Here is a 27,383-nt window from a genome sequence, read left to right as displayed (position 1 = left end):
CAGGCTTGGCCTCCACTGTCCACACTCACTCACTCACAGACTCAATGTTCACACAGGCTTGAACTCCGCTGTCCACACTCACTCACAGACTCGATGGTCACGCAGGCTTGGCCTCCGCTGTCCACACTCACTCACTCACAGACTCGATGGTCACGCAGGCTTGGCCTCCGCTGTCCACACTCACTCACTGACTCGATGGTCATGCAGGCTTGGCCTCCGCTGTCCACACTCACTCACTGACTCGATGGTCATGCAGGCTTGGCCTCCGCTGTCCACACTCACAGACTCGATGGTCATGCAGGCTTGGCCTCTGCTGTCCACACTCACTGACTCGATGGTCATGCAGGCTTGGCCTCCGCTGTCCACACTCACTCACAGACTCGATGGTCACGCAGGCTTGGCCTCCGCTGTCCACACTCACTCACTCACAGACTCGATGGTCACGCAGGCTTGGCCTCCGCTGTCCACACTCACTCACAGACTCGATGGTCACGCAGGCTTGGCCTCCGCTGTCCACACTCACTCACAGACTCGATGGTCATGCAGGCTTGGCCTCCGCTGTCCACACTCACTCACAGACTCGATGGTCACGCAGGCTTGGCCTCCGCTGTCCACATCCACTGACTCGATGGTCACGCAGGCTTGGCCTCCGCTGTCCACACCCACTGACTCTGGTGTCTGCTGTTTTCAGACCCCACTCAGGAGCGATGGCTGTGACCTTTGTGTTGTCCTCTTCCTACCAGTGTGTTCTCCGTGTGTGGGGCTGATGGTGGCTATCGGTAGGAATTCCGGGCTCTGTCAGTACCACAGTAGAAGTGTGTGCCCCATCTGCCCCTGTACCACAGCCCACACCCATGTGTCCACCTCAACCATGTACATCCATACACGTGAGTATGTACACACAAGTGCACACAACCCATATTCCCATGCATACCACTATCACACACACTCCCACACACGTGCACTTCTGTGTACAAACATGCCCCTTCACACATGTACATACATATTCACACACACTCACATGCGCAGACATGCATGCACACAGGATCACCTACTCACACACACTCATCCTCATGTATGCATAGTTGCACACACATGAACATCTATGTGCACACAAGACCAACCCCCCCACCTCATATACACATGAACACCCACACTAGTATATGCACACACCTGCACATGCACGCACAGGTGTGCGTGTGCAGGACCAACCACATATGTGCATATGTATGACCACCCACACTGCACACCCATGTTCATGTATGCACATGCACGAACACGTATGCCCTCACATGTGTGCATATGATCACCCATGCATGCACAACACACATCTGCATTCATACATGCACATATGTGCACACAGTACCACTACGCACATACATACAATACACAAAAGTCCACCCACACATGCACACCACCACGTGCACACCCACACTTGTGTATGTATACCACTTATACACACCTGCACAATGCACACCTTTATATATGCACACATTTATATGTGCACACCTGACCATCCGCACAATGCAACCCATTTATGCATGTCATGCACACACATGTTCACATGAGCACACGTGTGCACCTCCACATCAATGTGCACACTCACACATGTGTGTATGTGATCACAGGAAAACACGCATTTACATATGCACGCGGCCACACGTCCCTGCACGTGTGTGTGCGCACAGGGCCACTCCACATGCACACGCCCACCTCCATAGGCATTGGCACAACAGAATCATGTGTACACACTTCCACACTCACATGCACCTGGAGAATGTGACCCCAGCAGACCAGGGGTCATGCTGACCCTGGACTGGCCTCACCAGGCTCCATTCATACACTTGCCATATTGAACTCGTCCACGTTAAGCATGAGGCCCCAGAGCTCAGCTGAGGCTCAGCAGCCTAGAGCTTTGACAAGAGAGAGAAGAGTAGAGTCCTGAGTCCTGACCCTTACTTCCTCCTGCCTGCTTCCTTTCTACAATGGAAGCACAAGCCCAGGTCGCTAAAGTAAGAGAAGAACCACCTAGAGAGAAATCTGGGCACCCGGAAGGTGCAGACCTGCTGTCTGTCTAGTTCTGGGCACTGCATCTACTGTCTTTGAGTGTTGCACTAATTTTCTTTCTAAGGCTTTAAATGAGCACTTTTATTATAATAGAACTTCTGAGAATTTTAGATACAGCTCCTCTGTAGGCAAAGGGTGTAGGTACAGGTTGTCAGCACATTTAGTGGCCAAGGGTAGAATCCAAGTGCTAACTTTTGATTCAGAGTCAGCACAGCGCTTGGTGGGGGACTAGGCTGAGGTCGGTTTGGAGAGGGTTGTGGAGCTCACTGAGGGGCCTGGGGGTCACCGGCACGGTTCCGAGGGGGCGATTCTGCCCATGGATGCTGTGTGAATATGTACACTGCTCAATTGTAACCCAACAGAATGTTCTCGCTGACAGACCCTCATCTATGCAGACATAACTTCAAGGAAAAGGAGCCTAGCTCCCAGAATAAGTAAAATCATCTAAATTCTAGATAAATACAGAGTTTGATACAGTCAACACCGGCTTTGCTTATGAAGCTCAGTTGTATAGAGGAAACTGCCCTTCATTTAGAAAAGCCGTGCTTTGGAGTGAACAGTATGGATTTTTTTCTTGCCTGTCTCTCTGTGGATATCCAGGAACAGGTGGAATGGGGGGGGGCGTCCAGGGTGCCCTCCACCTGTCCAGGGTGGGGATATGGCTGGATAGGCTCTTCTGGCATTATGAAGAGTTTATTTTCTTTTCTTTAGGCCAGGACTCGAACTTGGTACCTGACACTTTCACTCCACCAACTGAGCCACGCCTCCAATCCCATGAAGAGTTTACTTTTCACCTTAATAACCATTTTGTTGACAAAAGTAATAACTGTATACACATGAGACACAATGATGTTTTGACTTTATTTGTGACAACATGTAGGAAAGTAGAAGATACACCGAAGGAAATAACTGTTTTGTGGGGTGGGACTTGAACTCAGGGCCTAGTGTTTCCCTAGCCTTTCCACTGAGGTGCGGTGCTCTACCACTTGAGTCACGGCTTCACTTCTGACTTTTTGGTGGCTAGAGATAAGTTTCACAGACTTTCCTGCCGACGCTGGCTTCAAACCATGATTCTCAGAACTCAGCCTCCGGTAATAGCTAGGATTCCACATGTGAGCCACTGGCAGCTTGACAAGAAATAATTCCTTGAATGGACATTTATTGCATTGGCGTTCGGTATTTATACCTTCCTATTACCCAGGAGTAACGTTTGTGGCTGACGATGGGTCGCACTCTGCCAGTGACCTGTGGGCGCTGGGGGTCTGGCCGTGGTCAGCTGGGCCATATTTTTCATGGGGTCTAGGAACACAGGACTTGCTAATGACCTTCCTTTCAGAAGAAAAGACCTTTTTCTATAGTCAGTAATAAGGAAACGGACAGAGGCCGTGACCTTTGGCAGGTCAGATGGATCTACAGAGATTAAAGGAAGATCGGTGAGTGAAAAACAAAAAAGTCAAACAGAAGAATCCATTTGCCCTTTGAGCCAGGTGCCTCACTGCTGCGCACAGAGACTTCATTAAACCACTTCTCTCAGAGGAATCACGTGGCTTTTCTAGCTTTAACACCCAGGCTTGCATCTAAAGGTCACTCCGCGAACACAGAAAATCCCATGGTAAAGAGCACAGCGCGGCCTGCGTCTGAGGACCTGTGGGGCACAGAGCAGGAGGCACAGCCCTGCCTCGGGCTCAGCTCTGGCACCAAAGCAAGGAGAGCAGAAAATTCTTTGATGTTTCCAGATTAACATCAGGGCCCACCCCACTTGGAGAGTTCATATCTCATCCTACAGGGGGGCTTGAGGCTGAAACCTGTGCATTTGCCCACCTATCTACCCACCCATCCATCCATCTATTCAACTATCAACCACCCACCCATCCACCCACCCATCCATCCATCCACCCCCCACCCATGCATCCATCCATCCACCCACCCACCAACCCATCCATTCATCCATCTATCCACCCAACCACCTATCCACCAACCCACCTACCCATCCATCCATCCATCATCCATCTATTCACCTAACATCCACCCACCCACCCACCCACCTATCCATCTATCCATCCATCCACCCATCTGTCTACCCATCTATCCACTCACCCACCCATATACCCACCTATCCATCCATCCACTCACCCAGCACTCACCCACCCATCCACCCATCCTCCTATCCATCCATCTACCCATCCATCCATCCATCCATCCATCCATCCATCCATCCATCCATCCATCCATCCATCCATCCATCCATCCATCCATCCATCTATCCAGATGCTGTGATGAACACAGATGATGCAGAATTAACCCTGTGCTGAGTAGCGCTGTGTGGGCACCGCAGGCACGTGTACCGCGGTCATGTCTTAGCGCGGGCGGTGGCTGCAGTTGACTCGTGTTCACACAGGAGACAAGCTGACACTCATCACCCTGTGTGAGCTGTGCAGTGCACACACGGACACACTCATCACCCTGTGTGAGCTGTGCAGTGCACACTGACACACTCGTCACCCTGTGTGAGCTGTGCAGTGCACACACGGACACACTCATCACCCTGTGTGAGCTGTGCCGTGCACTCGCTGACACACTCGTCACCCTGTGTGAGCTGTGCCGTGCACTCGCTGACACACCCGTCACCCTGTGTGAGCTGTGCCGTGCACACTGACACACTCGTCACCCTGTGTGAGCTGTGCCGTGCACTCGCTGACACACTCATCACCCTGTGTGAGCTGTGCCGTGCACTCGCTGACACACTCATCACCCTGTGTGAGCTGTGCCGTGCACACTGACACACTCGTCACCCTGTGTGAGCTGTGCAGTGCACACTGACACACTCGTCACCCTGTGTGAGCTGTGCAGTGCACACTGACACACTCGTCACCCTGTGTGAGCTGTGCCGTGCACTCGCTGACACACTCGTCACCCTGTGTGAGCTGTGCCATGCACTCGCTGACACACTCGTCACCCTGTGTGAGCTGTGCCGTGCACACTGACACACTCGTCACCCTGTGTGAGCTGTGCCGTGCACTCGCTGACACACTCGTCACCCTGTGTGAGCTGTGCCGTGCACACACTGACACACTCGTCACCCTGTGTGAGCTGTGCCATGCACTCGCTGACACACTCGCCACACTGTGTGAGCTGTGCCGTGCACACTGACACACTCGTCACCATGTGTGAGCTGTGCCGTGCACACTGACACACTCGTCACCCTGTGTGAGCTGTGCCATGCACTCGCTGACACACCCGTCACCCTGTGTCAGCTGTGCCGTGCACACTGACACACTCGTCACCCTGTGTGAGCTGTGCCATGCACTCGCTGACACACTCGTCACCCTGTGTGAGCTGTGCCGTGCACACTGACACACCCGTCACCCTGTGTGAGCTGTGCCGTGCACACTGACACACCCGTCACCCTGTGTGAGCTGTGCCGTGCACACGCTGACACACCCGTCACCCTGTGTGAGCTGTGCCGTGCCCTCGCTGACACACCCGTCACCCTGTGTGAGCTGTGCCGTGCACACTGACACACTCGTCACCCTGTGTGAGCTGTGCCGTGCACACTGACACACCCGTCACCCTGTGTGAGCTGTGCCGTGCACTCGCTGACACACCCGTCACCCTGTGTGAGCTGTGCCGTGCACTCGCTGACACACCCGTCACCCTGTGTGAGCTGTGCCGTGCACACTGACACACTTGTCACCCTGTGTGAGCTGTGCCGTGCACTCGCTGACACACCCGTCACCCTGTGTGAGCTGTGCTGTGCACACTGACACACTCATCACCCTGTGTGAGCTGTGCCGTGCACTCGCTGACACACTCGTCACCCTGTGTGAGCTGTGCCGTGCACTCGCTGACACACTCGTCACCCTGTGTGAGCTGTGCCGTGCACACTGACACACTCATCACCCTGTGTGAGCTGTGCCGTGCACACTGACACACTCGTCACCCTGTGTGAGCTGTGCAGTGCACACTGACACACTCATCACCCTGTGTGAGCTGTGCCGTGCACTCGCTGACACACTCGTCACCATGTGTGAGCTGTGCCGTGCACACGCTGACACACTCGTCACCCTGTGTGAGCTGTGCCGTGCACACTGACACACTCGTCACCCTGTGTGAGCTGTGCAGTGCACACTGACACACTCATCACCCTGTGTGAGCTGTGCAGTGCACACTGACACACTCGTCACCCTGTGTGAGCTGTGCCGTGCACTCGCTGACACACTCGTCACCCTGTGTGAGCTGTGCCGTGCACACTGACACACTCATCACCCTGTGTGAGCTGTGCAGTGCACACTGACACACTCATCACCCTGTGTGAGCTGTGCCGTGCACTCGCTGACACACTCGTCACCCTGTGTGAGCTGTGCCGTGCACTCGCTGACACACTCGTCACCCTGTGTGAGCTGTGCAGTGCACACTGACACACTCATCACCCTGTGTGAGCTGTGCCGTGCACTCGCTGACACACCCGTCACCCTGTGTGAGCTGTGCCGTGCACACTGACACACCCGTCACCCTGTGTGAGCTGTGCCGTGCACTCGCTGACACACCCGTCACCCTGTGTGAGCTGTGCCGTGCACTCGCTGACACACCCGTCACCCTGTGTGAGCTGTGCCGTGCACACTGACACACCCGTCACCCTGTGTGAGCTGTGCCGTGCACTCGCTGACACACCCGTCACCCTGTGTGAGCTGTGCCGTGCACTCGCTGACACACCCGTCACCCTGTGTGAGCTGTGCCGTGCACTCGCTGACACACCCGTCACCCTGTGTGAGCTGTGCCGTGCACACTGACACACTCGTCACCCTGTGTGAGCTGTGCCGTGCACTCGCTGACACACCCGTCACCCTGTGTGAGCTGTGCCGTGCACACGCTGACACACCCGTCACCCTGTGTGAGCTGTGCCGTGCACTCGCTGACACACTCGTCACCCTGTGTGAGCTGTGCCGTGCACACTGACACACTCGTCACCCTGTGTGAGCTGTGCCGTGCACTCGCTGACACACTCCTCACCCTGTGAGCTGTGCCGTGCACTCGCTGACACACTCGTCACCCTGTGTGAGCTGTGCCGTGCACTCGCTGACACACTCGTCACCCTGTGAGCTGTGCCGTGCACTCGCTGACACACTCGTCACCCTGTGTGAGCTGTGCCGTGCACTCGCTGACACACTCGTCACCCTGTGTGAGCTGTGCCGTGCACTCGCTGACACACTCGTCACCCTGTGTGAGCTGAGTTGCCAGCAGTGCAGTGTCTGCCTTCCCCTCTGCGCAGGGCGCCCGTGTCCCGGGGCTGGTGCGTGCGATGCGAGTGTTCTCAGCACGGTGCTGGCCAATGGGAGGCTGTTGCAGTTACTTCCGGGCACCAAAAGTGATTCAAAGGTTCGTGTTGGGAGCAGGGCAGACATCAGAGAGCCCTGCCCCACCCCACCCCTCCTTCACTGGTCTGGGACCTTCCACACCAGCCCCAGCCCCGGAGAGAGCTGGGCTGAGGGGCAGAGTGCAGAGGCCAGGGGGTGGGGCTGGGGCCCGAGACCCTTGGTTGGCAGGTGCCTTTGTGTTGGTGCTATGCCACACCTACTTTTGTCTACAGGATCTTGCTCTCTACCTGGGCTAGCTTGGAACTCTGCTCTTCCTAATCTCAGCCTTCAAGGAGCGGGGATTACAGGTGAGCTCACCTGCCGGGCACATGGAGGAGGGTGGTGGGGCCTGGGGATTGGAGTTCCTGTTTCCTTTGTGGTGTTGGGGATGGAACCCAGGACTTGGTGCACACGAGAGGAGCCACATCCCTGGAGCAGGTTCTCACAGCTAGAAGGATGTGAAGCAGACAAGACCGGGGAGGGACCGTGTGAGGGCAGCTGGCCGCGTCCCGGAGCTGGGGCTGCGTGGGGGACCTGCGTGCCCCCTCGGCTGGCGGTGCCCGGGGCAGCCGCTCTGGACAGGTGAGCAGAGTGAAGCACCACCGCCGGTGGCTCAGGCTGATGGGCAGGAACAGGAAGGGCCACGTGTGGCCAGGGTCCAGTGGCACCTGCCAAGGAACGGTCAACTCCCACGGACCACACCTCACACCCCTCCCAAGCTCTGCTCTCGGGCTGTCCTACCCAGAGCGCCTGCTTCCCCAGGCGCAGGGTCAGGCTTTTCCAGGTTCAGCCGTGGTGGACGGTGTGAGGGTTATTTGTGCTTCCTTGGTGACCAGTAAGGCCGGGCACCTCAGTCTAGGTTTATGTACCCACCACACAGGCGGCTCTGTGGACACCTAGGTGCTGGAGTTTGTCCCTGAAGCCCCGGTGAAGCAGGCTGGCCCTGGTGGGAAGAGGGGCGAGTGGGGGGGGGGGGGGGCAGAGCCATGCGGAGGTGGGGCCTAGTGGGCATGAGGACACGGGGCGCAGCCTCGAGGGGAAAGTGGGATCCCAGTGTCTTTACTTCCCTGCGTCCTGGATTGAAATCTCCAAAAGCGCGCGCCCGTCAGTGCGTGGCTCCCCCAGCTAGGGCAAGCTGGCTAGCACACTCACCCCACCGGGGTCGTTTCCCATCGGCGGTGGGCTCCTCCCTGTTCGGTGATGCCTCCCTGAGCACTTGCTTCCTGAGCGTTTTCTGAAAGTCACTAGGAGCAAGCTGCGGCATGTGCTGGCCGTGTGCTCCGCACTCAGGCTGGAGCGCCCTCCAGGATGGCCACCGGCCCTGGCCGTGGTCCTCTTCCGCATGGACGTCCCCGCGTCCGGGCCTCAGGGGCTCACCGAGCCCTTCTCCCTGCAAGGGGGGGCTCTGAGGGCCCCTTCTGTCTCCCCCAGCACCATGCCGGCCTCCTGTGCCTTCCGTTTCTCTGGGGCCAGGGAGGGGCCACCCCGGTGGCCCAGCCCCATGGGTGGCCGGTCTTTGAGCCACGGCTGTGCCACAGGAATTGGCAGACTCTGTCGACTGAGCAGGTGCAGGCGTCTGGAGGGTGATTGTGACCTCCCTGCCACATGGGGTGGCGGGCCCTGCAGGCTGGGCCCTCCGCCACCCCCACCGGCAGGCTGGCCTGTCAGGCACGAGCCACAGCAAACCTCCTGAGGCTGCAGCCCGCGCTCCGAGACCACAGGCTGGGTGAGGCTCGCACTCACGTCTGAGGCCAGGAGGAGCCCTGGCCTCTCACTGTGTCCGAGGCCTGAGGAAGGAGGGCTGTCCTTCGGGGATCTGAGCAGGGGGCAACTGTGTGCTGGGGAGGCCACACCAGGAGGGGCACGGCCCTGTGCTCATGCTGGGCTGTTATGAGTCTCCTTTGGCTGTGTTTAACCAAGCATAGGGCATGCAGAGGGCAGCAATCGCCGGAGACCTGGCTTCCTTCAGGTGTGGCTGGGGCCGCTGAGAGGGCCCGAAGCATCCCTATGCCCACAGAGTGGACAAGAGACACTTGGCCAGGGCCAGGGAGCCCAAGAGATCCTCGGATAGGTCTGATCTTGGACCCCTGACACAGGGGCCTGCCTGTGGGGTCCAAGTCTGGATGCCCGGGGAGCCGGCCAGTGCTGAGGGATGGGTGAGGGGCGACATGAAGGTGGACAGACAGCAGGGTCCCCTGGTCAGAAAGTATGTGCAGACTGGTTGACACACACACCGCCAGGGTGACCTGTGGGGACAGGGAGCTGGGCGGATGAGTTGGCAGCAGGTGTGTGGCTGGTGGCGAGGTCTCCAGTGGAGGAGGGGCAGGCAGATCTCCCCCCAGGTGTGAGCTGAGGGCTGAGCACACAACAAGGGTCAGACAAAAACACGGCAATGCAGCTGAGGTCATTTTCCAACACAGAGCTTTTTTATTGTTCACAGGACCCACACAAAGCACTGAGTATGAGACACAAACACACTGACGCTGCCCGGATGTCTAGAGCTACGCCTCAGGAAGAGGCCGAGGCCGACACCTCTCAGTCTGGAAGCCTGAGGCCGAGGCGTGCACTGAGCACAGGGCTCCGGTCCCCAGTGCCAGGTCCTTTTGCAGGGGGCATGGGAGAGGCTCCCAGAAGCAGATGGTGGCCAGATCTCTGCGGGCACACGGGAACCAGGCCGGGGTGTGGCCCAGCAGCCCCAGGGCAGATCGGAACGTGCACTGGCCTGCAGCCATCACACCCGGAAGGCTGGAAGGCTGGGAGAGCTGGGAGAGCAGGTCTCAGCCATGTTCCTCGCTTGGTATTTGTCAATTACTCTTGTAAACAAACCCCAAGATATCAGCCAACAGGTTTTCAGATGTGGCCCTTGTGTGCTGATCATGAGCTAAGATGCTGCTTACCAAGCCTTCCCCAGCAGGGAAGGACCTCCCCCCACGGCACCTGGTGTGAGGCGCAGGGCGACCACTGAACCGGCCAGTATACCAGGGCCAGAGCGGTGGTATCTCCTGTTCCTTCCATGAGTCCCATTTCCCTCAGCTACGAGGAGACAAACAGACTCTCCCAGCCCGACACAGAGCCCTCACCCTCCGGACGTCGTGCGGGGCGAGCGGGGCGGCTCACGTCCCAGAGCCCCGCCTCACACAAGCTCCGGGACAGGGCTGTGTGCACACTAGCAGGTTTTTCCATTTAATCTTCTGCACAATTAGACAAAATAGGATAGTTGGCTTTTTAGATCTGAGCAAAATAAATGATCCAGGCCGCTACTGAGAGCACAGTGTATTTACAATTAGCAAGGTCCCGGCCCTGAGCGCAGAGGACAGCAGGGCCCGGGCTCCGGGTGGCCCTGGGGGAGGGGAGCCTGAGGGGGGAGGGGAGGGCCTCACCGTGCAGGTTGTGCTGCTCTTACAGAGACGCTCAGCACAGCGAGTCCTCTTCTGGCGTGGAGTGGGGTGAAGGCTGAGGATATGTCTTATGTCTTGGGTGTCTCAGAAACGCAGAGGAAGGGGTGGAAGCAGCCTTCTTTCCTTCCCTGGACACTCGGGCCTCCAAGCGCCCTGGACGTCTCTGCGGTGGTGGGTGACCTGCCCGGCTGTCCACTTCCATTGGGTCTACACCAGGAGCCAGTGGCGAAGCTGGAAGGAAACAAGCGTTGGTTCAGAAGGAGGAGGAAGCCACATGGAGAGCAGCCGCCTGGGGTCCTGGGGCTTCCTGCTGATCGCCTGCCACAGAGGAGCTCAAGGGGCACTGATGCTCTTGAGGGCATGAGGGAAGCCATTGACTTTTATAAATCAGTCATTTCCTGGAGGAGAGCCTTGGGCCGCATCTGAGCGCCGGGCAGGGCCTTGGCCGGGGTGCCCGGGGAGCTGGCGCACACTGGACACCAGCAGCTGGAGGGAAGATCTTCAGGACACATGTACATTCATGGCTGGCTTCCGCAGTGAAACCCCAATGTCTGCGGCTGACTCCCCCTACCCATCTCCTCTGGACCCAACCATTTCTTGGGGTTCAAGTCCCCCCTGAAGGAAGGATAGACTCTGCAGCCTGCATGAAACCCCAAGGTCGGCAGGGAGCATCGGCAGGGATGCTCTCGGACAAGAAAGCACCCGGACTCCTGGACTCCGCAGGAGGCCAACAACTGTGCTCCAACATCCTCAAAACAAGAGCTTGTAGCCGGCTGCGCGAGCCACGCCTGCTTCCAGCCACCAGGGGCTGGGACAATCACAGTTGCAGGGTGGCCCAGGGGACGAGTTCTTTTTGTTTTTGTTTTTTTTGGGTCCGGTCGTGGAGCCTGAACTCTGGGCCTGGGCGCTGTCCCTCAGCTCTTCAGCTCAAGGCTAGCGCTCTACCACTTGAGTCACAGCACCACTTCTGGCTTTTTGCTTGTGCTGAGGAATCGAACCCAGGGCCTCATGCATGCAAGGCAAGCGCTCCACCACTGAGCCACCTGCCCAGCCCCGCCCGAAGGGGACGAGTTCTTGAAAGCCCATTTCAGCCAGCAAAACACTGCTGCAATGGCCTGTGCCTGCCGGCTCCAGGACCACATGAAAGTGTAAATAAGGGATCACCTTCCTGACAAGAAGCAAGACCTCTACTGGTCAGAACTCAAGAAGCACAGCCGCCCCCCAGCAAGCACAAGGCCCTGAACTCAAACTTCAGTACTGCCAGGAGTTTCCATGGTTTGTTTCCGACCAGGGATGCAGACAGCCCAAGCACTGCAGTCACAGGACGCTTCCCTACTGCCAGCTACACGCCTGTCTGTTCTCTTACCCTTCCTACCGTCTGTTACCTAAATCTATTTTCCATCAGTACATGTATCCGCTTATTCTATCCTCCATCCATCCATCTTTTCAGAATGGGTTAGGATAGTGTTTATTTTGAGGACAGGAGAGGGATGGGGGGGGGGATCTGGTACAGGAGAGGGAGCGATGGGGGAGGGGGAAAGGTCTGGTTACTGTCAGCATTTAGCTTTCACATGCAGCATCCTGTGGCTTATTTTGTCATGTAGACAATGGCCACCTGTGGATAGTGACCAGAGTGTGCTCTGTTCCTGGACCCCTGAATGAAAAGAATTCCAAGTGAGGCCCAGGACAAATGCTCCCGACCCGAGGGGAGCCAAAGGCAAGATCATAATGTGTAGCGGCAAGGCCCTAGAACTGACAAAACCACACACACACAGATGCTGCCCACACACCACGGCCTGAGGCGGCACACAGGAAGAAAGCCATTCCCGCGCCTTGCAGCAAAGCCCGAATGCTGGATGCGAAGCTCCCAGGAAGCCAGGCCAGCTGCACTGCGGCCGCCCGTCTGGGGTCAGGAACAGAGGCTCCGAGAGACCTCAGGCCAGCCTGAGGCTGGGATGCAGAAAGAAAGGGAACGAGAAGAGGCCCGAAGTCACCCCAAGTGGGGCTGTCTCAAAGGGTTTTGGAAAAGCCAGAACATGACCCTAGAAGGCAAGATATTTATGCCAAAAGTGGAGGAAGTGATACACACAAACCCCAGAATGTGGGCCACACAGTAATCAGCCCACAAAGCCAGCCACACTGTGTCTAACTTTGGGTTAACAAGGGAAATTTGGGTGACTGGATAGCACGTTAATTGGCCAGAGGGATATTTAAGTCCCTGTGATATTCTACAGGGGGTTGAGTTGATCAACTGAATCTCAATATTGATTAACCTCAACTGAAATAGTCACCAGCTTCAAGAATAACTATGAAAAGAATCAAATAAAATGTAAATTCCAAGTAGTCAGAGAGCAGAAAATGAAGGAAACAAACAAAGCCCTGTTGGCAGAAAAGTAAATGTAAAAATGGGGCAAGCATAACTAAGAGAAACAGCAAAATAAAGCGGCCATGTGTCAACAGTCAACAACAAATGTAAGCTGGTTCACCAGAAAAACTGGAGGACTACACTAGGTTGTAGTCCTGCAATGGATACCTACGTGTTAAAACCACCAGGAAGCGAGGGCAATGGCTCAAGTAGCTAGTGTAGGGCTCCCAGTTCGAATCCAAGTAACACACACACACACACACACACACACACACACACACACACACACACACAGTATTTCTGGCAAATGCAAAACAAGCCTGGTATAGTTAAAGTCACCAGACAAATGGATCTTAAGTGGATGGAGAAGACAATGATTTGGAACCCGAGTAGACCTCCCTTCCTCCTCTTGCTCCCCAGGGGTGGGCCGGCCCCTGCAGATCCTCACGGTTGCTCAGCCCTCCCTCCCCTCACAAAGAGCCCACCAGACTCCTCCTCTCCACTTTCTCTGCCGCCCGCTGGCTGCCCTGTCCTTACACCCAGGTTTCAGTGGCCCAGGTCGGCATGCCTGATGGCTCGTTCTGCACTAGTTCTCCTGGCTTCCTGGACTGTGGGGCAGGATGCGGTTCTCTGGATTGTTCTACAATTCCTGCAAGGCCCGCCCGGCGGGGGTACTCACTGTGAACTGGCGCACCTCCCCTCTGTCCACAAGCTGGCGGTCCTTCTCGGGTGTGATGGCGTAGGCCAGTTTCTAAGAGAGAGTGCGGCTGTTGGCTTTTGCATGGTGGATGTGCAATAGGCCTGTGTCCGTGGGGCAGCAAACCTGTGACCCATTGATCCACAGCAGCTTCATTGGACGAGCTCTGTGCACCTAGAACAGGCCCGGGCTGGGGAGCCCTGTGCGCCTAGAACAGACCCGGGCTGGGGAGCCGTGTGTGCCTAGAACAGACCCGGGCTGGGGAGCTCTGTGTGGCCTAGAACAGGCCCGGGCTGGGGAGCCGTGTGCGCCTAGAACAGACCCGGGCTGGGGAGCTCTGTGTGGCCTAGAACAGACCCGGGCTGGGGAGCCGTGTGTGCCTAGAACAGACCCGGGCTGGGGAGCTCTGTGCGCCTAGAACAGACCCGGGCTGGGGAGCTCTGTGTGGCCTAGAACAGGCCCGGGCTGGGGAGCCATGTGTGCCTAGAACAGGCCCGGACTGGGGAGCTCTGGGTGGCCTAGAACAGGCCCAGGCTGGGGAGCTCTGTGTGCACCTAGAACAGGCCCAGGCTGGGGAGCTGTGTGTGCACCTAGAACAGGCCCAGGCTGGGGAGCTGTGTGTGCACCTAGAACAGGCCCGGGCTGGGGAGCTTTGTGTGGCCTAGAACAGGCCCGGGTTGGGGAGCTCTGTTTGCCTAGAACAGGCCCGGGCTGGGGAGCCGTGTGCGCCTAGAACAGGCCCGGGCTGGGGAGCTGTGTGTGCACCTAGAACAGGCCCGGGCTGGGGAGCTCTGTGTGCCTAGAACAGTCCCAGGCTGGGGAGCCGTGTGCGCCTAGAACAGGCCCGGGCTGGGAGCTCTGGTCAGTGCTCTGTGCTGTGCTCCGCCGAGGTTGTGTGGTCCCAGCGTACAGTCCTTGCAGCCCATGAATGTAGTGGCGGGTCTCCTGCTGAGGTCAGGCAGCTGCTCCGAGCAGCCCAGACAACCTGAGCATATGGGGCCCTGCACCTCCCACCATAGGAACTGCGTCCTCATCTTCCCCAGCAATCAGAGCACAGAAGGTCAAACAGCAGACCCTCATACCGACTGTGGGACCCTCACACCGACTGTGAGACCCTCGTACCAACTGTGATACCTCACACTGATTGTGACACTCTCACACTGACTGTGACACCCTCACACTGACTGTGACACCCTCACACCGACTCTGAGACCCTCACCGACTGTGAGACCCTCACACCGACTCTGAGACCCTCACACCGACTGTGACACCCTCATACCGACTGTGACACCCTCACACCGACTATGACACCCTCACACCGACTGTGACACCCTCACACCGACTGTGACACCCTCACACCGACTCTGAGACCCTCACACCGACTGTGAGACCCTCACACTGACTGTGACACCCTCACACCGACTGTGACACCCTCACACTGACTGTGAGACCCTCACACTGACTCTGAGACCCTCATACCGACTGTGACACCCTCACACCGACTGTGAGACCCTCACACCGACTGTGACACCCTCACACCGACTGTGAGACCCTCACACTGACTGTGACACCCTCACACTGACTGTGACACCCTCACACCGACTGTGACACCCTCACACCGACTGTGACACCCTCACACTGACTGTGACACCCTCACACCGACTGTGAGACCCTCACATCGACTGTGAGACCCTCACACCGACTCTGAGACCCTCACACCGACTGTGACACCCTCACACCGACTGTGACACCCTCACACCGACTGTGACACCCTCACACCGACTGTGACACCCTCACACTGACTGTGAGACCCTCACACTGACTCTGAGACCCTCATACCGACTGTGACACCCTCACACCGACTGTGACACCCTCACACCGACTGTGAGACCCTCACACCGACTGTGAGACCCTCACACTGACTGTGACACCCTCACACTGACTGTGACACCCTCACACCGACTGTGACACCCTCACACCGACTGTGAGACCCTCACACCGACTGTGACACCCTTACACCGACTGTGTCACCCTCACACCGACTGTGACACCCTCACACCGACTGTGACACCCTCACACCGACTGTGACACCCTCACACCGACTGTGACACCCTCACACCGACTGTGAGACCCTCACACTGACTGTGACACCCTCACACCGACTGTGAGACCCTCACACCGACTGTAATACCCTCACACCGACTGTGACACCCTCACACCGACTGTGACACCCTCACACCGACTGTGACACCCTCACACCGACTGTGACACCCTCACACTGACTGTGACACCCTCACACTGACTGTGACACCCTCACACCGACTGTGACACCCTCACACCGACTCTGAGACCCTCACACCTACTGTGACACCCTCACACCGACTGTGAGACCCTCACACCGACTGTGATACCCTCACACCGACTGTGATACCCTCACACCGACTCTGACACCCTCACACTGACTGTGTCACCCTCACACTGACTGTGACACCCTCACACCGACTGTGAGACCCTCACACCGACTGTGAGACCCTCACACCGACTGTGACACCCTCACACCGACTGTGACACCCTCACACCGACTGTGACACCCTCACACTGACTGTGACACCCTAACACCGACTGTGAGACCCTCACACCGACTGTGACACCCTCACACCGACTGTGACACCCTCACACCGACTCTGAGACCCTCACACCGACTGTGACACCCTCACACCGACTGTGACACCCTCACACCGACTGTGACACCCTCACACTGACTGTGACACCCTCACACTGACTGTGACACCCTCACACCGACTGTGACACCCTCACACCGACTGTGACACCCTCACACTGACTGTGAGACCCTCACACCGACTGTGACACCCTCACACTGACTGACACCCTCACACCGACTGTGACACCCTCACACCGACTGTGACACCCTCACACCGACTGTGAGACCCTCACACCGACTGTGACACCCTCACACGGACTGTGGAACTCTTAACATTTTTTTCAGGGGTAAATGCAGTGGAGTGGAGGAGCAGAAGGCAGCCTGAGCTCCCGCACCATGTGTGTGTGTGTATGTGTGTGTGTGTGCGGGCACATGCTCACGCACACGTGTCTGGCTGCCTTGTGGCTTCTGCTCCACCATAGGTGGTAATGGCCTGCAGGGGGCTTGGGTCACCTTGGTGCCCCTATGGTGGGCATCCTGCATGGGAGGGAATGCAAGTGTTTGTGCACAGTGCAACACACGGAGAGATGTGGATACAGACAATCGCGTACAGAGACAAAGACATAGATGGGGACACAATATGTCCACTTACACTTGTGGATACACAAGGCACTTGCACACACACTCATAAACACATGTGCAGACACGCAGATGTGCAAGTTCACACACATAAACACATATGCAGACACAGGTGCTTGCAGACACGCAGATGTGCAAGTTCACACACACTCATAAACACATATGCAGACATAGTGCTTGCAGACACGCAGATGTGCAAGTTCACACACACAGATACTGGGTACCGACACAGAGGCAAATACACACAGGGACACACAGCACACAGGTGCACAGGCACACACAGGGACACACTGGATGCTTACCCTCCTTTCTACACCAGTCAACTAGCCCTCTCCCTCCTCCCCTCCCTCTCTCCTCCCCTCCCGCCCTGCCCTGGTCATCCCCCTCCTCCCCACCCTCCTCCCCTCCCTCCCTGCCCTGGTCATCCCCCTCCTCCCCTCCCTCCTCCCCTCCCTCCCTGCCCTGGTCATCCCCCTCCTCCCCTCCCTCTCCATCAGTCCCCTCCCTCTCTATCCTGCCATCTCCCTCCTCCCTTCCCTCCTCCCCTCCCCCCTGCCCTGGTCATCCCCCCCTCCTCCCCTCCCTCCCCACCCTCCTCCCCTCCCTCCCTGCCCTGGTCATCCCCCCTCCTCCCCTCCCTCCCCACCCTCCTCCCCTCCCCCCTGCCCTGGTCATCCCCCTCCTCCCCTCCCTCCTCCCATCCCTCCCTGCCCTGGTCATTCTCCTCCTCCCCTCCCTCCTCCCCTCCCTCCCTGCCCTGGTCATCCCCCTCCTCCCCTCCCTCCTCCCCTCCCTCCCTGCCTTGGTCATCCCCCCCTCCTCCCCTCCCTCTCCATCATAATCCCCTCCCTCTCTATCCTGCCATCTCCCTCCTCTCTTCCCTCCTCCCCTCCCCCCTGCCCTGGTCATCCCCGTCCTCCCCAGCCTCCTCAGAGCTGAGCCAGGGAAGGACACCAGGGCTGGTGCGGGCCTGTGGGGGGGGGGGGTCAGAGTGTGGCGGCCGTCCCGACACCCACCTCTCGGAAGGAACCCGGCAGGCTGCAGAGCTTGTAGGTGGCGTAGATGGGCACCATGGCCATGGAGGAAGTGGCAATGGCCCAGCCCAGCACGTTGGCCCAGTCTGGGAAGACGTAGGCTCCATAGTGGGGCGGTCTGAAAGTCACAATGCTGACCACGACCACGAACTGAAACCGACAGCACAGGGGGCTCACGGCCGCGCCAGGGCCCAGGGCACCGAGCCAAGGTGCAGCCTGCCAGCCACACCGCCCGAGAGCTAGACCCCGGCCAGGGGCAGATGGGCTGGGCCTGGCCCGGGGAGCAGCTGCCGCCAAGCCCACATCCCACCCCACCGTAGCCGGGCCTTGGCTGGAAATCTGAACAAAGCACAACTGGCCATGGCCCTGAGCCTTGGTGAGAAGACCCAGAGCGCACAGCGGCCGTGGCTGAGGACGCGCGTGGCTGCCCAGCCCGGCACCTTCCACACAGGCCTCCCTGTGAGGCTTGGCTCTGAGAGCCCCTTCTGCCTTCCTCCCTGGTCCCGAGGAGGCCCAGGAGCAGAGGCCAGGCTCCCCCAGATGACCTCCAGCATGGGCTTCCCAGCTCTGACCTGGAGGACACCCAATCCTCCCAATCTCGGCCTCCTAAGAGGGTTGGGATTATAGCCCTGGGCCACTGTGCCCGGCCCAGGGCCTAAATTCTAGCTCTGTCCTGGTGGCACAGGAGCGTGGAAGGCCTCTCCTCCAACAGCAAGGCTGCACGAGAGCAGAACTCACTTTGACCTCAATGGGGGTCACGTGAGAATTCCCCCAGGGCCCCAGGAGAAGAGAGAGCTGTCCTCAGGAGACCAGAGAGGCCAAGGGCAGCCAGCTCCTGAGATGCCCTGATGTCAGTTGGGATGGCCGTGGCCTCAAGCTGTTGGGATGGGCATGGGGCAGGGCAGGGCAGGGCAGGGCAGGGCAGGGCATGGCAGGGGCAGGGCAGGGTAGGGGCAGGGTAGGGGCAGGGCAGGAGCAGGGGCAGGGGAGGGGCAGGGGCAGGGGCAGGGCAGGGGCAGGGGCAGGGCAGGGGCAGGGGCAGGGGCAGGGCAGGGCAGGGCAGGGCAGGACAGGGGCAGGGCAGGGTAGGGGCAGGGCAGGGCAGGGCAGGGCAGGGCAGGGCAGGCCAGGGGAGGGGCAGGGGCAGGGCAGGGGCAGGGCAGGGCAGGGCAGGGCAGGGCAGGGCAGGAGCAGGGCAGGGGCAGGGCAGGGCAGGGTAGGGGCAGGGCAGGGGCAGGGGCAGGGCAGGGGCAGGGGCAGGGGCAGGGCAGGGCAGGGCAGGGGCAGGGCAGGAGCAGGGCAGGGGCAGGGCAGGGCAGGGCAGGGTAGGGGCAGGGTAGGGGCAGGGGCAGGGCAGGGCAGGGCAGGGTAGGGGCAGGGGCAGGGGCAGGGCAGGGCAGGGCAGGGCAGGGCAGGGGCAGGGCAGGAGCAGGGCAGGGGCAGGGCAGGGCAGGCCAGGGGAGGGGCAGGGTAGGGGCAGGGGCAGGGGCAGGGCAGGCCAGGGGAGGGGCAGGGTAGGGGCAGGGGCAGGGGCAGGGCAGGCCAGGGGAGGGGCAGGGGCAGGGGCAGGGGCAGGGCCAGGGGAGGGGCAGGGCAGGGGCAGGGCAGGGGCAGGGGCAGGGCAGGGCAGGGCAGGGCAGGGCAGGGCAGGGCAGGGCAGGGTAGGTGCAGGGGCAGGGGCAGGGCAGGGGCAGGGCAGGGCAGGGCAGGGGCAGGGCAGGAGCAGGGCAGGGGCAGGGCAGGGCAGGGCAGGGCAGGGGCAGGGCAGGGTAGGGGCAGGGGCAGGGCAGGGCAGGGCAGGGCAGGGGCAGGGCAGGGGCAGGGCAGGGCAGGAGCAGGGCAGGGGCAGGGCAGGGCAGGGGCAGGGCAGGGGCAGGGCAGGGGCAGGGCAGGGCAGGGTAGGGGCAGGGCAGGGGCAGGGGCAGGGCAGGGCAGGGCAGGGCAGGGGCAGGGGCAGGGCAGGGCAGGGCAGGGCAGGGCAGGGCAGGGCAGGGGCAGGGCAGGGGCAGGGCAGGGCAGGGTAGGGGCAGGGGCAGGGCAGGGCAGGGCAGGGCAGGGGCAGGGCAGGGGCAGGGGCAGGGCAGGGCAGGGCAGGGCAGGGCAGGGCAGGGCAGGGGCAGGGCAGGGGCAGGGCAGGGCAGGAGCAGGGCAGGGGCAGGGCAGGGCAGGGGCAGGGCAGGGCAGGAGCAGGGCAGGGCAGGGCAGGGCAGGGGCAGGGCAGGGGCAGGGCAGGGGCAGGGCAGGAGCAGGGCAGGGCAGGGCAGGGCAGGGCAGGAGCAGGGCAGGAGCAGGGCAGGGCAGGGCAGGAGCAGGGCAGGAGCAGGGCAGGGCAGGGCAGGAGCAGGGGCAGGGCAGGGGCAGGGCAGGGGCAGGGCAGGAGCAGGGCAGGGCAGGGCAGGGCAGGGCAGGGGCAGGGCAGGGGCAGGGCAGGGGCAGGGCAGGGCAGGGGCAGGGCAGGGCAGGGGCAGGGCAGGGGCAGGGCAGGGCAGGGCAGGGCAGGGGCAGGGGCAGGGCAGGAGCAGGGCAGGGCAGGGCAGGGGCAGGAGCAGGGCAGGAGCAGGGCAGGGGCAGGGCAGGGGCAGGGCAGGGGCAGGGCAGGGGCAGGGCAGGGCAGGGCAGGGCAGGGGCAGGGGCAGGGCAGGAGCAGGGCAGGGCAGGGCAGGGGCAGGAGCAGGGCAGGAGCAGGGCAGGGGCAGGGCAGGCCAGGGGAGGGGCAGGGGCAGGGGCAGGGCAGGGCAGGAGCAGGGGCAGGGTAGGGGCAGGGGCAGGGCAGGGCAGAGCAGGGGCAGGGGCAGGGCAGGGGCAGGGCAGGAGCAGGGGCAGGGGAGGGGCAGGGGAGGGCCAGGAGCAGGGGCAGGGCAGGGGCAGGGGCAGGGGCAGGGGCAGGGGCAGGGGCAGGGCAGGGGCAGGGGCAGGGGCAGGCGGTACTGAGGCCCTTACCAGGAGGAAGCAGGGGCTGACCAGCTTCCAGCACAGCCTCCAGTACAGGTTGGGCCTCTGCCCGGTCATCTGCTTGATGTCCTCACTGAACTGCTGCACACCTGCGGGGGCAGGGCGGAGGGCTGACCACAGCCGTGTCCCTGAGCACTGGACAACACCAGGTTCCTCGCAGGCCCCGCCCGACGGACCCCACGCTCTGGCCTTGCTGGCCTCGGGGCCCTGAGCTGTGGGCCCTCGCAAGGCTCTGGAGGCCGGCAAAGCCGCCTGCCCAGCCTGGCCTCCCTTCTTCCCTCTGCACGTGGTCTTTCTACCATTGGGAAAAAAGGTCACATGCATGTAACATAAAACGGACCAGTTCCGTGGCATTAAGTACATTCCCACTGCAGTGTGCCCACCAGGCCCACTTCCAGAATGTTCTCATTGTTCCAAACAGAAACTCTGTCCCAGTTCCACACCAGCTCCCAGGCCCAGCCCCTGGCCACGTCCACAGTCCATCTCAGTGGACATGGTCCTCCTGGGACCCGGGGTGGCTGTGTGCCCAGCCCCTAAGCCCCCGTCCACAGTCCATCTCGGTGGACGCGGTCCTCCTGGGACCCAGGGTAGCTGCGTGCAGACTGGCTGACGTTGGTGAGCAAACGTCCGTGAGCTCCTTGCAAGGTGGAACAGAATTCCTTCCCCTTTTAAGACTGAATAACACCCTGTTACTGCACACAGCCGTTTTCCTGTGGGAAGGTATTTCTAGAAATGTAATAGGTGGTATCTCCTCACTAGAAGGACCAGCAGAACACTTTGGAAGTGTTTCTTTGTGGTGGTCTCGGACTCTCGGGAACGGAGAAGGTCTTGGCATTGCTCTCTCTCCCCCAGACCCAGCCCGGCTCTGACTCTGGGCAGGGTGCTGGCCCGCTCCGGGTGACCATTGCTGGCCTCACAGTCCCATCAGAAAGACGGCTCCGCTCAGAGCTCTCCCTCCACCCCCTCCCATCCTCAGAATGCAGGGGACCACGGCTGGCAGGTGCCAATGGCCAGTCCCACCGTCTGATTCATGGTCTGGGCCAGGACGTGGGCTGGCTGGGGTGTGGGCAGGGAGGGTCTCGGAAGGACTGATGGTCCAGCCTCCTTCGCTGAAGATCTCTACACAGAACCCAGCTGAAACCCCCAAAGCCCTTGCTGCAGGAGCGCCTGGATACCAGAACAGGGCACCTCCCTTCTGCCAGGGCACACTGCCCCCCAAAACTCTGCTCTCCCACACCCACCAAGATGGCCACATGGCACCACCAATCTGAGCACCATGGGCTGCAGTCGGCACGTCAGGACAGGCTTCTGAGATGCACGAGAGTCCCAGCTCCGGCCTCTGGGCCTAGAACGCCTCTTTCTAGGGCAGCCCGGCTGGTTCTCCCCCCCCCCCCCCCGCCCACCTCGGCCTTACCGTAGAACCAGGCCACCCCAATGGCCTCGATGAGGACACCGAAGAGGATGGACGTGCCAGCGGCAAAGTGGTCCAGCAGCGTGAAGACGTAGATGCCCCCCTGGAAGAGAGGGGCGGCTGACTGGGGCCCAGCGCCGAGGGGGCCGCAGACGTGCATTTCTTACAGGATAACCACCCGCAGCCACATGCTCCTTGCTTCCCATGAAGCCAGTCCGAGTCACTCAATCCCAGTCCGACCCGTTTGGCTGGACACTGTCCATCACAGTGACAGACACATTTCCTCTCCTTTCCTCTCCCCGGCTCCAGACGCACAAAGACAGGTGCATGGTGGCTTTGTGCACCCCAGCGGGCCCAGCCCCTCACCCCCAGGGAGGCAGCGTTGGCAAAGGACCCTGACCACACTGCCCGGCACCGAGGCACCAGGACGAGAGCGGGAACTGTATGTATGCTGGTGACACTGAGCGGGAACTGTACGTACGTTGGTGACACAGAGGAGGGACAGCAGGAAGGTAGCCAGGACGATGCCCAGTGTGAAGACCTCCCGGTGCCGGTGCAGCAGCTGGAACTCATCAATGAGCCCGGTGATCACCGACTCCATGCCGCCCATCTGAGGAGGAGCACACGGTTCCCCTGGAGACCCAGCCCTCGGGGAGCGGCCCTGCAGGGCCACCCCTGGTCACAGCGAACCCATGGGGCAGGGGCGGTGCTGCACGGCCAAAAAGGCTCCCAGGCTCTGTCCAGCTGGGCCCGGCCTCCCCAAGCACCAAGGGCCGCAGCCAGCCAATCATCGTGATGTGCCCCGTTCCCAGCACCCTGGCCGCCACCCAGGCAGCCGTGAAGCCGGTGTGCCGCCCGTGCCCTGCGAGAACTGCTTGGGGGCTGTGACCACGTGGGAGGCGATGTCTGTGGAGACAGAGGCTCTGGCTGAGGCTCTCTGGAAAGCAAGTCTTGAGCCCCATGGTGGTGGGCAGATGGCACGTGGCAGCCCAGGCACCCAGCCTGCCCCGTGCCCGGGGCTCAGTGTGTGGGAAGGAGGAGCCCGCGCTGTGCAGTGGGACGCCAGCAGCAGACGCCAGGCACTTCAGGCAGAATGGCCGGGCCAGGCCTCCCTGCGGGGGAGCAAAGCCACCCGCAGACAGGAAGGTCCTGCTGCCGCCACCTCGGCTGGCTGTCACCGCGGCCCCAGCCCCGCCTCTGGCTGCTGGCTCTGCCGCGTGCCGGTAACCGTCTACCTCCACCCAGAGGAGCCACCTGTGTGCTAGAGCCCCACGGGCAGCTCTGTGCCCAGCACCTAAGACTGGGGATCATTTGGGGTGTTCTGGCGTGCCAGGGCAGCGTGTGCCAGGGGCAGGCGGACGTGGGCGCTGCTGCCCACTGAGTCCAGTGGGGCCGCACAAGGCCCCGGCCACTTACAGCGCTGTCGATGCCCAGCGTGAGCAGCATGATGAAGAAGACCACAGCCCAGGCGGAGGAGAGCGGGAGCGTGGCGATGGCCTCGGGGTAGATGATGAAGATCAGGCCGGGCCCTGCGATCAGAAGCGGAGGGTGGCTGTGGGACCTGGTTCTCACGTCCACCGCCCAGTGCCCACGGCTGCACAGCTGTCCAGCACTGCCAGTGGCCAGCTGACCAGACTCTCCCGGGAGTCCTCCTTCGGTGGGTTTAGTGATCACCTGGCCCAGGACTGTAGAAAACCCATCAGTGGGTGCCAATCACCCCCAGCCTGGGTCCCCATCAGGCTGAGGGAGCCTGAGAAGAGCAGAGACCAAAACAGGAAACAGAGTCCCCAAGAATAGGCCCAGGCCTTTGTCTGTCCTGTGCTATGACACCCGCATGCGCACAACACGAAACACACATGCACACACACAAGTCTATGACACACAAACACTACCACCAAACACACATGCACACACAAATCCTATGATACACACACCCCATCACCAAACATATATACACAAATCCTATGACACACCATCATCAAACACACATGCACACACAATCCTGACCTATATACACCATCACCAAACACACATGCACACACAAGTCTATGACACACAAACACTACCAACCAAACACACATGACACGCAAATCCTATTACACACACACCATCACCAAACATACATGCACGCACAAGTCTATGACACACACACACCATCACCAAACACACATGCACACACAAATCCTATGACACACACACACCCCATCACCAAACACACATGCACACACAAATCCTATGACACACACACCCCATCACCAAACACACATGCACACACAAGTCTATGACACACAAACACTACCACCAAACACACATGCACACACAAATCCTATGACACACCATCACCAAACACACATGCACACACAATCCTGACATATATACACCATCACCAAACACACATGCACACACAAATCCTATGACACACACACCCTATCACCAAACATATACACACACAAATCCTATGACACACCATCATCAAACACACATGCACACACAATCCTGACACATATACAGCATCACCAAACACACATGCACACACAAATGCAAGCATGATTGCATGTGTATACCCATGCACACACATGGACACAACTACACATGGGTATGCACACATCAAACACATCCTCATGGACAACTGGATACTCATACATTGAACTATTTGAGTTTATCCAAGGAAACAGAGCACCGCCAGCTCCAGAGAGCCTGCAAGCAGGGCAGGAAGAGATGTCTGTGCTTCAGGCTGGGCAACAGCTCGGTGGGGCCTCCTGACTTCAAGTGCTGACAGGGGATTGGAAGCGTGGGGGGGGCACACTGGGGCCTGAAAGAAGAGGCACTAATCTGTCACCCTGGCAAGATGAGCACACAGCAGGTTAAGGCTGCTCTTCAAGGCAGAGCCTCGTCTCAGATGTAACTGCTAGGGAGCAACTTGTGCTTCGGGTAACTCCCAGGACCAGGGGGGCAGCTGGCGTATACAACAGGTGCCCCCAGGACACACAATCTGCCCCAGCGTCTTCTAGGCCTCACTGGAGTGGACCTGCATCTCCCACTCAGGTGGGAGAATCTGGTGCCAGCCAACAGTGGCGGAGCTGTGTTACAAGGAGGCCAGGCCCGGGCCTCCATTGTAGAGGTTTCCCGCAGCCCAGGCTGCCTGGTGTACCAGGCAGTTTCCATTATGGGATGGGCGTGCACGCCAGCCTAACCTGGACTTGAATGAAGTCTCTCACACTGACTGGTGCTCCACCACATGAGCCACGCCTCCAACCCTCAGTCTGAGATCCAGCTCAGATACACAAGGCAGGAGCGAGTGCAGACAGGGGAAAGTACTCCTGTCTTTCGGTTCTACCCCTAAGCTGGCATTTCTCATCGAGGTGGGAGAGCCGTGATAGGTGACATTTACTTTGCTCATCTGATAATGCATAGAACACTCCACTCTGTGCTCAGGGGTTAGCAGAGTTTTCACAACCAGTGGCTATTTATCATAATAAAGGGCAGGAGGCCGGGCAAAGATGCGTAAACCAACAAGCAAATTCCACTGCTCCGCATTCATTTGCATTAACTTTCCTTCCTCCACTTTCCCTGGGTGTTTTCCCTTTGGGCTTAGGGAGCCTGTACTATCCCCAGCACTCTCCCCCAGGGAGGACCCTGCACTATCCCCAGCACTCTCCCCAGGGAGGACCCTGCACCGTGGCCAGCACTCTCCCCAGGGAGGACCCTGCACTATCCCCAGCACTCTCCCCAGGGAAGACTCTGCACTGTGGCCAGTACTCTTCCCCAGGGAGGACCCTGCACTATCCCCAGCACTCTTCCCCAGGGAGGACCCTGCACCGTGGCCAGTACTCTCCCCAGGGAGGACCCTGCACCGTGGCCAGTACTCTCCCCAGGGAGGACCCTGCACTGTGGCCAGTACTCTCCCCCAGGGAGGACCCTGCACTGTGGCCAGCACTCTCCCCAGGGAGGACCCTGCACTGTGGCCAGCACTCTCCCCCAGGGAGGACCCTGCACTGTGGCCAGCACTCTCCCCAGGGTGGACCCTGCACCGTGGCCAGTACTCTCCCCCAGGGAGGACCCTGCACCGTGGCCAGCACTCTCCCCAGGGAGGACCCTGCACCATGGCCAGTACTCTCCCCAGGGAGGACCCTGCACCGTGGCCAGCACTCTCCCCAGGGAGGACCCTGCACCGTGGCCAGCACTCTCCCCAGGGAGGACCCTGCACTATCCCCAGCACTCTCCCCAGGGAGGACCCTGCACCGTGGCCAGCACTCTCCCCAGGGAGGACCCTGCACCGTGGCCAGCACTCTCCCCAGGGAGGACCCTGCACCGTGGCCAGCACTCTCCCCAGGGAGGACCCTGCACCATGGCCAGTACTCTCCCCAGGGAGGACCCTGCACCATGGCCAGTACTCTCCCCAGGGAGGACCCTGCACTGTGGCCAGTACTCTCCCCCAGGGAGGACCCTGCACTATCCCCAGCACTCTCCCCAGGGAGGACCCTGCACCGTGGCCAGCACTCTCCCCAGGGAGGACCCTGTACTGTGGCCAGTACTCTCCCCAGGGCGGACCCTGCACCGTGGCCAGTACTCTCCCCAGGGCGGACTCTGCACCATGGCCAGTACTCTCCCCAGGGAGGACCCTGCACCGTGGCCAGTACTCTCCCCAGGGAGGACCCTGCACCATGGCCAGTACTCTCCCCAGGGAGGACCCTGCACCGTGGCCAGTACTCTCCCCAGGGAGGACCCTGCACCATGGCCAGTACTCTCCCCCAGGGAGGACCCTGCACCATGGCCAGTACTCTCCCCAGGGAGGACCCTGCAC

At 60.1% G+C, this 27,383-nt stretch overlaps 1 protein-coding gene across 1 annotated transcript in view; it reads right to left on the bottom strand.

The window, feature by feature from the left end:
* Nucleotides 1-10,970: 10,970 nt before the first annotated feature.
* Slc6a3 (solute carrier family 6 member 3) overlaps nucleotides 10,971-27,383 on the bottom strand; it is a 42,112-nt gene continuing 25,699 nt past the window's right edge. The window contains exons 8-14 of the mRNA XM_042695168.1: nucleotides 23,996-24,108; nucleotides 23,061-23,189; nucleotides 22,583-22,682; nucleotides 21,157-21,257; nucleotides 18,199-18,366; nucleotides 13,864-13,935; nucleotides 10,971-11,050 (exon numbers count right to left, since the gene is read on the bottom strand). Coding sequence (XP_042551102.1) covers nucleotides 11,027-11,050; nucleotides 13,864-13,935; nucleotides 18,199-18,366; nucleotides 21,157-21,257; nucleotides 22,583-22,682; nucleotides 23,061-23,189; nucleotides 23,996-24,108 — 707 coding nt within the window. The 3' untranslated portion in view covers nucleotides 10,971-11,026. The remainder of the gene's footprint in view (nucleotides 11,051-13,863; nucleotides 13,936-18,198; nucleotides 18,367-21,156; nucleotides 21,258-22,582; nucleotides 22,683-23,060; nucleotides 23,190-23,995; nucleotides 24,109-27,383) is intronic.

This window comes from Dipodomys spectabilis, unplaced genomic scaffold (assembly GCF_019054845.1).
Source record: "Dipodomys spectabilis isolate Male_0828 unplaced genomic scaffold, ASM1905484v1 ptg000179l, whole genome shotgun sequence".
Taxonomy (NCBI): Eukaryota; Metazoa; Chordata; class Mammalia; order Rodentia; family Heteromyidae; genus Dipodomys; species Dipodomys spectabilis.
The sequence above is the reverse complement of the archived record's forward strand: the minus strand, read 5'-3'. Positions and strand labels throughout refer to the sequence as shown.